Source organism: Pieris brassicae, chromosome 10, assembly GCF_905147105.1.
Source record: "Pieris brassicae chromosome 10, ilPieBrab1.1, whole genome shotgun sequence".
Taxonomy (NCBI): domain Eukaryota; kingdom Metazoa; phylum Arthropoda; class Insecta; order Lepidoptera; family Pieridae; genus Pieris; species Pieris brassicae.
In genome coordinates, this window is record NC_059674.1 from 2,925,188 (window position 1) to 2,937,852 (window position 12,665).

A 12,665-nucleotide genomic window follows, 5' to 3' on the forward strand; every position below is an offset into this window, starting at 1 on the left:
TCAATTTTCTTGGTGTTCTTCTCGGGGTCACCACTTTAGGGTAGTTTTGGTTTATGTTGATTGGTCCTTATTTGGTTACAATAAAACTTCCTAATAATTCGTTGAGAAGAGGTGAAGATGGAATGTGGAATGTGTTTAATTTTTAAAAACTGTAGATTTATATACAAAAATTATCCTACCTGGCCACTAGTGGTAAACATGTGGTACCAAGATGCGAAGGGTGCGTAGACAATAAAATCGAGGCGCGGCAAAAAGTTGTCCTAACGGTAACGCAATTAACTGTTCTTTTCAGAACAAATTATTGTTTCATGACGACACGTACTAATCACCTACAAATCAATGAGGAATTTATAAATACAAAATACTGTCACTAATTACTTTACACGCACTTCAAACAGTACTATATCACTATTGCTACTGAGAAGTGATTGCACAATTCTAGAACGTTCGTACTCTTTGTCTCTTTTGCACATTGCTCCGTCCTCGTCGTACGGCGTTCTAGCATAGTGCAGTCTAGATTCTAGAAGGTTCCGATCTTCCCTCTCTCTCGCGTATCATTCCGTACTTGTCCCACACCTAGATAATTCGGTCTAGAATATTCTTTCATGAAAGGCCTATAACTAGACCTGAAAACGAGTCTGCTGAAAACTGCACCACTCGACTACAAATGTTCTGAAACTGTCTGAAAAAATATTTCAGCCACCTCAAAACTAGGGTATCATTAAAATACAATTTTCTAATATGTGCTTGACCATCTCCTGAATTGACCAGAAATCATATTTCAGTCTGCTGAAAACGTCACTAAGTAGTGGAAAAATCTAGAAACATTGCAGACGGTCCATGATTTACAGGTCCTCGTGTAACTGTGGCGCAATATAAGGAATTTTAATCAACTTTGAAGAAATTAAAAAAAATGTGATATTGATAAGATGACTTTCAAAGCAAAGTGCAAAAAGGATGAATATGTTACCTACTACGAAGGATGAATATATACAAGGCATATTGCTTACTTAGTAACTTATGTGTTTTGCCAAGTCGAAGGACACTGCAGAAGTTAAATCTCAAAGCTGGAATCGAGCACTTATTTTAACCTAGATGAAGCAAAAAATGTTGTAGTAGTAATCGTTACTGATATATTGGAAACTTTTAAGTTTCCATTAAAAACGACTGTCCCGAATTTTTGGAATATTTTAAAACTCTAACTGCTTCGATTACTTGTTACTTTCCGCGACATTTAGGAATATTAAATGTCTTTTTAAATAATTAATTAATTAACAACAATCTAAAAAAAATAACATACTCTAATTGATATCTGTTACTTTAGCGGCATATTTTTTCTTGTTATTAATGTTAATAACATCAATATGTATAGACATTATTTTATTATAATAACGGTTATCTATTAAATTGATTAGAATATCATATACGATATAAGAGATATATGAGATACACTGAGTACATAACTAATTTTAAAAAAAAACTTTTTTACTATATTTTTCAAGGGACTTTAATAGTAACTGTGTATAAAACGATGAAGTTGTGAACTGAAAATCTAAAAATCGTTATGCTGTTCCTTTTCTACCGCCCGATTAAATTACAAAAGTTCAGTGTTTGAATGAATGTAAATGGTTCTTGCAGAAAAGAAAGCTACTGCAAAACAGCTAATTGTGCTGTATAATTATCAAATATGAAGGGACTTGACTTCAGTGCAAAATTGACGCTTTTGTGTTCTGATACCAACAATAAAGAAACATATTTACTGTGCGATATTGACGCTTTTGTGTTGTAATATCAACATTTTAACGAGATAGAAACTGTTTTTATAATTTGCAGTTTAATAAAATTGTTTCCCATGTACACTCTTTGTTTTGTTTCTTTCTTTAAAATTCTGTAGTTTGCATACGATATTACGCATTGATGGCATTATCTGGAGCGTTGGTCTAAGTATTTTTTCCTATGAAGTTGTTGTTCTTGTTAGTGTTCTGTGGCACTACTTCTGTGTTACAGACCACTATCACTTCTAGCGAGCTTCGAGCTAATCAAAGACTACAATATAAAATAGGGTTTGAACGTAGAGCTAGTTTGAAGTATAAATATTGAAGTATACATTCGTGAATTTAGTTACGGCTTATTTTGGAATTTGGACAATAAAAAAAAATGGTTAAAACTTAGGCTTTATAAAAAAAATTGATTGAATATTTAGTAAATAATAAAGAGGTCATCGTAATATTTTATTTAAGAGTAGGTTGTAAGGTGTAAAACACATAGAGAAGATTAATTTTCCGTTATGAGGTGCTTACCTAAGGATATGTAACGAATAGATGCAAAGTAATTCCTCGTACTTAACAAGTTATAAGTCATACAAAAAGTTCAAAATGATCCCATTTGCAACTGCTGTTTTCTCTAGATATGTAGGCAGTAGATATTTCCAGATAAGGAGTACTACATCTTTCTATTTAAGCACATCTCGAATTTGTAGGAAAGTTAACTTTAAAATAGGATTCAGTACAAAAACTATAAGATACCTACATGTTTCTACGTATAATAATTGTAAAAGTGAAGTAAAGAAATCGCAAGAACAAGAACAGGCCAAAGAAAATAATTCACTTAAAGTGTCTGAAATCATTACTAAAAGTAAAGATAAGATAGTTGTTAAGACTGAGACTGATGAGAGTAAAAAAGTAACAAAGGTGACAATAGAAAAGCCAAAAGAAGCAGCAAGTTCTCCCACTCAGACAGTTGCCCCGCCAGGTACTTTTCCTGACCATCCTAAATTTCATTATTACTTAAGAATTACTTACAGTATATCCTTTTTAATTCCAGTTAAGAAGAGGCTTCTTATTGATTTTTCTGCATCATATACGGAAAGGAATTTTATTACACCAATGCGGGCCATGACTGAATATCTATTGAAACAATCTGATCTTGAGTCATTACCAAAAGTACTGCGAAGGTCTCCTTATGAATCAGAACCACCCATAACTGTATACTACAGAAAGGATGTTGAAGCTAAAGCCATTGAAGTAAAAAAAAACATATACAATAGCAATCTTTTAAAATTTAGTTGATATCTGTCACCTTTCTTGAAACCAGTGTTTAATGTAAATACTTAATTTATTAACTTTTTATGCTGCAGTTACACCTATAATTTTTTTGATAGGTTTGGACATCAAAAGAAAGTTTGGAAAAAGAACTGTTAAGGAGAGAACTAGATAGAAGGAGATATGAACAAGGTAGAATTCCTGGGAATGTTAAAGTAAATGATATATTGAAATACGTGTTTATGTATTAATTTTACATATATAATTGTAGATGTTTTTACTGTAAAACGAAGATTAAGAAATTATAGGCGAGAAATGGGACACAAACGTTTAAAACATGGAGTTGAAGAAATGGGTCTGAAAACAGTATCGGGGCGAGTTGTTCTTACTGCTGTGGCAATGTATGAATACTTTTAGAATTAGTAAATTTTTAATTGATATTAATTTTTTAAAGGTATATCTCAAGCCTGATACCAATCTACTTGAAATATTGCCAGATAGACAAATTTCTTTCTTTTCTTTCTTTCTCTTTCTCTTGACAAAATTTCTGGATTTTAAATTATAAGAACCCTTCCAATTTCAGAACCCTAGAAAATTATTTTGCACTAAAACCTATAAAAAACCGAGAATATAGTAATTTGAAATTATTAATGTTGTTTTATGAAATGGTGTTGTAGGCTGATAGCATAGATAGATAGATAGTTTTCTTCTTGTAATTATTAGTAGGGATGTTTTGCTTTGAATTTAGTTACTTCATACAAAATATAAGTTAACTTGATATTATAATACTGGTCATGTAAATTTACGGTAATTAAATAATATCTGACTAATGATCAAATTAACTATAATATAACAAATATCTCAATCAAATACATACTGGAATGTTTCTACCCTTTTAAGCAGTATGTCTTGTGAAAGTGAATTGTCATAATAAACTTGTTGAAAATGTGCTGGAAACACTTTTTGCTTTAACTGTATTTTTTTCAGCAATGGATGCAATTTTGTTTTCAAGCTCTGTGCATGGCTGTACACCGGTTCTCATAGTTTATTCTCGGAATGCATTCATTCATTAGCAGATACAGTAAACCAGTTAATTTTGGCTTATGGAATACATAAATCTGTGCAGGTTTGTAATTTTTGTATATTCATTTTATTAATTTTTTTAATAATAAAATGTACATATATGTGTTAGTCTATATATGACTTATTAATAACACCAACTTTTAAATTGGACCTGAAGAACATTTTGAGGTTTAAATTAATTTGACTTTAGTTCACGGGCATACTCAGATTGCAGATCCCGACCATCCATATGGCTACACAAACATGAGATATGTGTCATCACTGATTTCTGGTGTTGGTATCTTCTGTGTGGGCTGCGGCCTTTCCTTCTATCATGGTGTCACTGGAATATTGGACCCGCAGCCACTTCATGATTTTTATTGGGTAAGTTTTTTCACACAAGCCAACAGCATCAAGCAAATGTAGTGCTATATATAATAATGATACATCGGCCTATATATACACATGTACAACTCGCGTCTCGATGTGTGTGTTATCAGATTCCTCCAAAGCGGGTGGATCATTGATTATAATTTTTTTTTGTGTATAATTCGGTAGACATTGACCTATCAATATATATATATAGGTCATTAAAAAAACTGTACTCATACCCTAAGTACAATATATATATTTTTAATTTTGAGATAATATTTTGTTATTTTTTGATGATTTGCTATTAAGAATACATTGTTTATCGTGATATTTGTATTATACTAATCTTTAATGTATAGATTATGATTCACTTTGGTAAATTGATTGTCATCGATGTTTGTGAACTAAATAAAGCGTATGTTACGTATTATTTAGTTGTCAAGCCTCAGGGCTCCGGCGCTCCTGATTTGACTAGTCAATCCTCACATCTTAAACATAGCCCAAATAAATGAATGTCGACCTCTAACTACAGAATTCGTAAAATCTTAGTGAACTTATTTAGTCAGGAAGACGATGATTAGATAAATTTTTATTGTTTTCATACATGGATATTATGTATGAAAACATTAAATTTACACAATTTTGAATCTTGTTAGTTTGAACGAAAAGTTAGTCGAGAGTTTAGTCTAGGTTTGATTTATAATACAAAGTCAAAGGCTTCGGTCAAACCTGGGATGGATTTGCGTGTTGTTCCCACGAGAATGTAAGTGCGTGCTACTATTTCACCATGCCTACTGCTGATAAAGGACCAATCTTTAATTACTTAAAGTGTCACGTGGAACATGGTGTAATGATTGCCGCTCCTTACAAACGTTGGGTAAAACAAAACACTTGGCGATTAAGAAGAATGTCGCAGGGTTTATTGCCAGTTCTTGTCTTCCGTTCTACGCCCTTGATTTGAGAACTGGCAGTAAATGTAAAATTAGAAGATTTTTTTAAAAATATGTATTTCTTTTTTGACGTTCATAAGTGTACATTGTGTTACCTATATATGAATGAATGATTTTGTCTTTGACTTTGACTAGTAATTCCGAGAGGAGAGGAAGAGAGACTGCGTTTCATGACGTTTATAATAACAATTTTTCCTTAGGCGTATTTCGTATTGGGCGGAGCTGTCGTCTCCGAGGGCGCCACTCTAATGGTAGCTTTGAGTGCGATCAGAAAGGGAGCTAAAGAAGCCAACATGTCATTGTATGATTATGGTATGTTATTTTTTGTATGTATGATATTGTAATTTTATATAACAACTTCACGATCCTTGCTTGACTAAAGTCCTTTGATCGTATTCATTAAAAAAAGAAATATATATATATATATATATACGTGCGGTATACATTCTGAAAGTCTCAATGTCTTCGTGGGACTCTCATGTGTTCAAATCTCGGCTGTAGACTTTCAATGTCCACATTCAATATTCTTATGATTAAGGAACTCGTGCTATGAAACCATCCTTAGACATAATAAGTCGACATGTGTCAAGCCACATAAGGCTAATCACTTTACTATTAAAAAAACAATATAATAACGAAACATATATAGATATCTATGACCACTGTGTTGTTTTGTAATGATGTAATTCGTTGAAAGTCGTTAATATGCCAACCTATTTGAATTACAACCTTATTCTTAATCAGTCTAGTTTATTCTTTCTCAAACTTTGTATGCCATCCCCCCATTTTTGAACATTCTTATGCTTCTATGTAAGGGAGCGTTCAAGTGTTACGTCACGCAATTTTTGGATATTCTTGACCCCCCCCCCCCCCCCCCCGATACGCGCCGTAACGTTTCAATTTTTTAATAGTAAAACGTTTCGTGATCAACTCCAGTGACTCTTTAAACGTAAAACTTACCATTATGTGGTGTAAAGTACTGGAAAGTAGAAAATAATATTAACAATAACGCGTGATTCAATCCCCGCCCCGCATGGTAACGTTTTACAAAAGGACCCATAATAAAATACGTAATACTTTAACGCTCCCTAACATACATATTTTTATATTTAAGAAACTTAAATTATAGATTTTAGGAAGAAATGTTTAGGAAAATGTTAACGAAACACAGTCAGTAAATTTTTACTACATGTAAAAAAAAAGGTTGAGGCGAATTTTTTAATTTCCCCCTTAACAATCATTGAACCCCAATCATTGAAGTGGGGCATAGTTGGGAAATACTTCTCTATTTGTATTCGTACTCTATAATCTTTTGTTTCTTTCTGTCAAACTCATATACACTGTGATGAAAATAGACACTACTTTAGCAATACAATCATTACAATTGAAGTCATCGGTACTGGTTCCCAATTTTTTATATGTTAAATAAGTATATATATATACAATATTAACATTAATATGGCAACATTTTTATTTATTACAACTTCGTTACATTAAAAATAAAAATCACAAGCATCAACTATTAGGGTTGCAGACGCCTTATCGCTAACAAGTATTTCAGGTAATCCTTGTAAAAAATAAATACTTAGGGTATATATAATAGGGTAGGTTCTAGAAGTGTTTAACCATATTAATAAATCAAATTACAAGTAACACAATACTAACATATACCTACATTATACAATACTCAAAATACAATAAACATATAACTAATCATACGGTTCCTGAATAACAATTCTAAATGCTATACATATGAATAAGACAATACATACATTAAAAAACTCAATAAGTGTTTTAAAGACTTTAAAGAGGTTTTGGCATGCTTCTTTGTCTATTTTTTACGACTTTCTATGAAGTTTTGTAAATTGTTTATAATTTTTCAGTGATTCGAAGCTCAGATCCGTCTGTAAATGTGGTATTATTCGAAGATACCGCTGCAGTAGCGGGCGTAATAGTGGCTGGTAGTTGTATGGCAATATCGCAGTATACTGGCAACCCTCTGCCGGATGCCATCGGTTCGTTGCTTGTGGGCACACTGTTGGGTGGTGTTGCCTCATTTATCATTTTGAGTAATGTTGGTGCTTTGATTGGGAGGTGAGTTTATATTGGGAAATACATAATTCGTAGTAATAGAACAAGTTTCATTGTTAACCAGTAAATATTTATTTTAAAAAATTATTGACTTGATTGATATTTTTTTAATCGAAATTGGAGGAATGTCTAGATTTCAATATCTCAAAAAATACTGGAGGAATATGGATGTAAATTTGATAGGTTCTATATAAATTACTTTGTTAGAAGTGCTGTGTGCACTTCACACTTTACGAAAAGCGCCCGTTTGTCGTCTAAATGGATCAGCATACATCAATTCTAATAATATCACATATACATGTCTTTATCATCCACTTGGTTTTTTTTTCACATAGTTGTGGTGCGCGGCAAAAACTAATAGTAATAATATGACGGTATAGTTTTTGTATATTTATATGTTAAATATAAATAGATATTAATCAGCAAATTCTTTGAGGTAACCTCAGATAATATTACACAGATCAATCCGCCAAGAGCAACTGGATGAGATAAATAGCGTGTTAGAGAGAGATTTCATGATCCGAGCCATTCACGATGTAAAGGGAATCGATATTGGCAGCAATCTTATAAGATACAAGGTAATATTACTTACGTCCATTGTGTACGTCATATGTCACACTGGCGCGCTGTCAAATTTGTCAAACGCCATACAGAAAAAGTGACAGCTGCAACTAAATTGAAGTTTTACGACGCGCCTTTATGGTTGACGCAAATAGTCTATAACTTGAAGGTCAATTAGGTGTATGTTCTATTTATGTCACAATCATTGGCGCGCTGTCCACTATGTCAAACGTCATGCCGATACAAATGACAGCTCCTGAGAGTAATTTTAATTTTGACGTGTTTATTATGACGTTTAACAAATACTATATTATATTCGAAATAATTGTTACGGATATCGAGCTCAGAACTGTGTTTTACAAATTTAACAAGGGTTTAAAATACGGATTTATTAAACGTCTTGTTTCAATTCCATTTCCTATTATATAGAAAAGGGGCAAACGGGTAGAAGGCTCACCTGATGTTATATAATATCGTCCATAGACACTCACAGTGCGCGGCCTTTTAAGAATTGATACGCTCTTTTGTCGAAGGATAAGTCGAATTGGTTCGGAAATACTTCAGTGGGCAACTGGTTCCACATAGTGGTGGCACGCGGCAACAACAATTGTCGTTGATTTACGGGTGGGATATGCGATAGTGAAACAAACTTACGTTTCTGGAATGACTTTAAGAATACAATACATATTAATTAATATAACAATAAAATAATTTTAATAATTCTCTATAAATACACAAGTTTTTTTAATAACGGTTTTCTATAAAGAAACCAGTGCAGCACTACAAAGTCCAGGCCTCGGATTTCTGTATCTGTTTCATGATTTGCTACTGTAGGTGATCAGCCTCCTGTTTAAGACGCACACCGTCGACTTTTTGGGTCTAAGGGAGCGTTCAAGTAGTACGTCACGCAATTTTTGGAGATTCTTGACCCCCCCCCCCCCATGAAACGCGCGGTAACGTTTCTGGATTCAATAGTAAAACGTTTCGTAACCACCCCCAGTGACTCTCTATACCTAAATCTTACCATTATGTGGTGTAAAGCATTGGAAAGTGGAAAATAATATTAACATAGGATCGTAAATTCGTTACGTAATACTTGAACGCTCCCTAAGGCGAACCGGTTTCCTCACGATGTTTTTCTCCACCGTTTGAGCAAATGTTAAATGCGTAATAGATTGTAAATCCGATTAGTGCACAGCCATCGAATCAAAGACCACGTTTTGATGGGATTCTCACGCCAAAGCCAACACTGCTCTTCTTCTCTTCTGCTAACGATATTCTATAAATATTTTATTTTTCATATCTTTCAGGCGGAAGTCGACTTCGACGGTAGAGCCCTAACGCGATCTTATTTGGAGAAACACGATCTGAATGCATTGTTAGAGGTATGTGGACCCGGATTTAATGTTTAAAGAACTTTATTTCTCATTACAAAATTATATTTTATTTAAATGACACACGTCGCCAATTAATAATTATAAAGAAAAACAATTCCGCAATGGCTCTCTAGAAATATAAGAATCCAAATAGGTGTTTTTGCACGGTGTCTTGTGGCACGACGCCCTGAAGGTTATGTGGGACTCGTTACCCACTAAAACCCCACCAGCAATCGCCCGAGGCAGCACACAGTAACAGCGTAGCCTGCGGTGCATCCCGATGCCTATGTCCAACATCTAACATAGGCCTATGTTCATCATAATATTCTATAGAATATATTCTAAAAAGTTAGGATTCTGTATGAAATTACAAGTGTCACCCACCGAAACAGACCAATAACATTCCTACAACGCGTACGCTGCACCTATTGACAATAGAGCAAAGTGATGTACTACATACACAATATCTACAAATATGTCTAACAAAAAATATTCTATTTGCGTATATATTTATTGCAGTATTGTAGGGTACTAATAGATTTTTTCGGTTTAACAGTTTCGGAGTTTATTCAATGCAAACCTTTCCTCCTTAAAATATTAGTATGAATTTATTAACAATAAAACGATTCGTGTTTAATTTTACAATTTTTTATTTTATTTATGGTGTAATGGAACTCTTTGGTACCACCATTTTATTCGAAATTAAATTTTAATCCTAAGGAATAAAAGAGCTATTTGCTAAATATTTTTGTTTAAAGAAAACACTTTTTAACGGATCGAAGCTATGTATTATTATAAACTTATATTTTACATAATTTTTTTTCCTACTTTCTAGAGAAAAATTATACGTGAATGTCTAAAGTCTAAAGACTTGCCAAAAGGCGAATAAAAAAGAAGTTTAGCCCCTGTCTAACGTCAAGACTTTTGGAAATAGTTATTCAATATTTAATAAAAAATTATACCAAGTAAATTTTAACTGTAATTAAATATATTCCATTATCTATACGACCCTCTTTCAGGATATGAATAAAATTCACACAATAGACGATGTCGAAGCTTTCCTTCTGAAGCACGGGGAGAACATAGTTGACATGTTGGGAGGAGAGATTGATAGGATAGAATTGAAGTTACGGGTGAGTAATGTTATACAGCGCTATCTAGCGTAACAAATTGTTAACTTGAACCAATTTCATTAAAAATTTTGTACCTGTGTATTTTTTGATAACTGCTCTGTGAAATTAATATGTATAGGATACTGAGAGTTAAGTTTATATGTCTTGATAAGGTCACAGATTGTTATTTTTACAGACTTATTGAAAAAAAAAATTGTCTGGCCCTTTTTATCACAGGGTAAATGCAATTTAACCGAAGGAGACGAAATGTTACTTTGTATGTAGCACAAGACCTAATAATTCAAAGTAGTTACAAAATTTACGTGTAATATAGTTATTATTACATATTGTGACTCGATATAATTATCGCTAAAATCGCACAATATGTCGTTAAAAGTAAATTATTACCTTTATTACTACAAATTAAATTAAATTTCGGATTTTGTTTTCAGAAAAAGTTTCCTCAAATACGACACTGCGATTTGGAGATTCTATAGAGGTTAGAATTTATATTTAATCTTTAGGTCATTGCTGAAAATTAGAACAATTATTTATTTCTAATAACTATTTTGACAATTATGCGTGTTTGAAAAACTTAATGTAATTCAAATATGTTATCTGTGCCCTTAGCACGAAAAAAAGAACAATGTAATTCATTCCGATAACACTGTCAATGTCAAAAAAGCTTCTAAATTTGAATTTTCCGCCATTCTCAAATCAAAAGGGAACGGAAGAGAAGAACACAAAAAAATTCAAAGCTTATTAAATATATCCAATTCGACTTAGGGTTCAAGAAAAGAGCGTACCAATTCCTATGGCCGTGGAGTGTCCATGGATCCATCAGTTAACATCAGGTGAGCCTCCTTCCCGTTTGCCTTCTGTTACATAAAAAAAAAAATATATATATATTTTGTAATTGTAATATAACGTGATAAATGTCACATCTATTTGTTTTAAGCTAAACATTCATCAATCAACTAATTTGAATAATTGGTTTAGTATGAATGCTCTGCTGATACTTGTAGTATTAACGTGTATGAATACGACAAAAGTAAGTGTTATAAAGGATATATGCGTTTCATCAAGTCTCGCGTATTTTTGTTAAAATTTTATTTATTTATATGTTAAGTCTCTTTGGAATGTTTAATACGAATTCCTATGCATAGAGTATATATGTGTATTATGTTATTCATAAACACGAGAGAAGTGCCTCGTCTATGTATAATTAAAAAAAAACTTGAGCGTTCAGTAAGTTTATGAATAAATAAATAAAAATATCAGGTCAAAAGGTAAAAGAGTAAAAATTCACAGGGTTCTAGTACCAGGGAAAAGAAAACTCCAATAAGTACTCGGTTACTTGAACTAATGTATATATTCAAAATTGCATTAAAATTATTACAGCAAATATCACGAATTATATTTTTCTTACGACTGTGCTTATCCACTAAGTTAACAATATAAACTCTATACCTTTTTAATATCTGTGGTATTCCAAAACGTCATTATGATTAGAAATGTCAAAAATGATATTTTGCGAGTGAAAGATTTTATCCTTTACATATATGACACGATGAATTATCTGTAATTTTTTCTGTGATGTTGTAAATGCTTTATTGATAAGTATAACTTTACATTTTAATTTATGCGAACTGTAATTACTACTATGTAAATAAATCTGTTACAGATTATATTGGTTTTAATTTCCTCTGAATCCTTTTTACCATGAGTTCTCTTAATGTTGCGCGTCAAGTTTTCGATCAGTCATATTAAGTTTACGAGTTCTATCTTCTAATAGACCAATTACAATGGTGCATAAAATTTTTAAATCCCGCTCGGTACTGGCACTCAAATTTAATATTAAATATTACTTCGGTCAATCTTTTTACAATATGCTTGGCAATAGCAATATCAAATAGGTTTACACTTCTTATTACTCTAAGCTGTTATAAAGGTACCAGTTGTTGTTTCATTTTTTACTTACTGCCTTCCAATTTTATGTTTTCTACAACACTACGAGGTCGGGAACAAAAAGATACGCAATTACAATATCTCAGTAGCGAAACAAAGTAAAAATGTGATTTCAAAACGATGCAGAAACGG

General features: G+C 32.4%; 1 protein-coding gene across 1 annotated transcript; it reads left to right on the forward strand.

Annotated features, from left to right (window-relative positions):
• The first annotated feature begins 2,080 nt into the window (after positions 1-2,080).
• LOC123715434 (zinc transporter 9) lies at positions 2,081-12,251 on the forward strand. The gene is made up of 12 exons (XM_045670431.1): positions 2,081-2,751; positions 2,824-3,023; positions 3,161-3,233; positions 3,313-3,442; positions 4,029-4,167; positions 4,332-4,487; positions 5,626-5,737; positions 7,309-7,519; positions 7,977-8,094; positions 9,388-9,462; positions 10,473-10,586; positions 11,018-12,251. The coding sequence occupies exons 1-12, from the start codon at positions 2,322-2,324 to the stop codon at positions 11,060-11,062; spliced, it is 1,803 nt and encodes a 600-aa protein (XP_045526387.1). The 5' UTR covers positions 2,081-2,321; the 3' UTR covers positions 11,063-12,251.
• Positions 12,252-12,665: the final 414 nt, after the last annotated feature.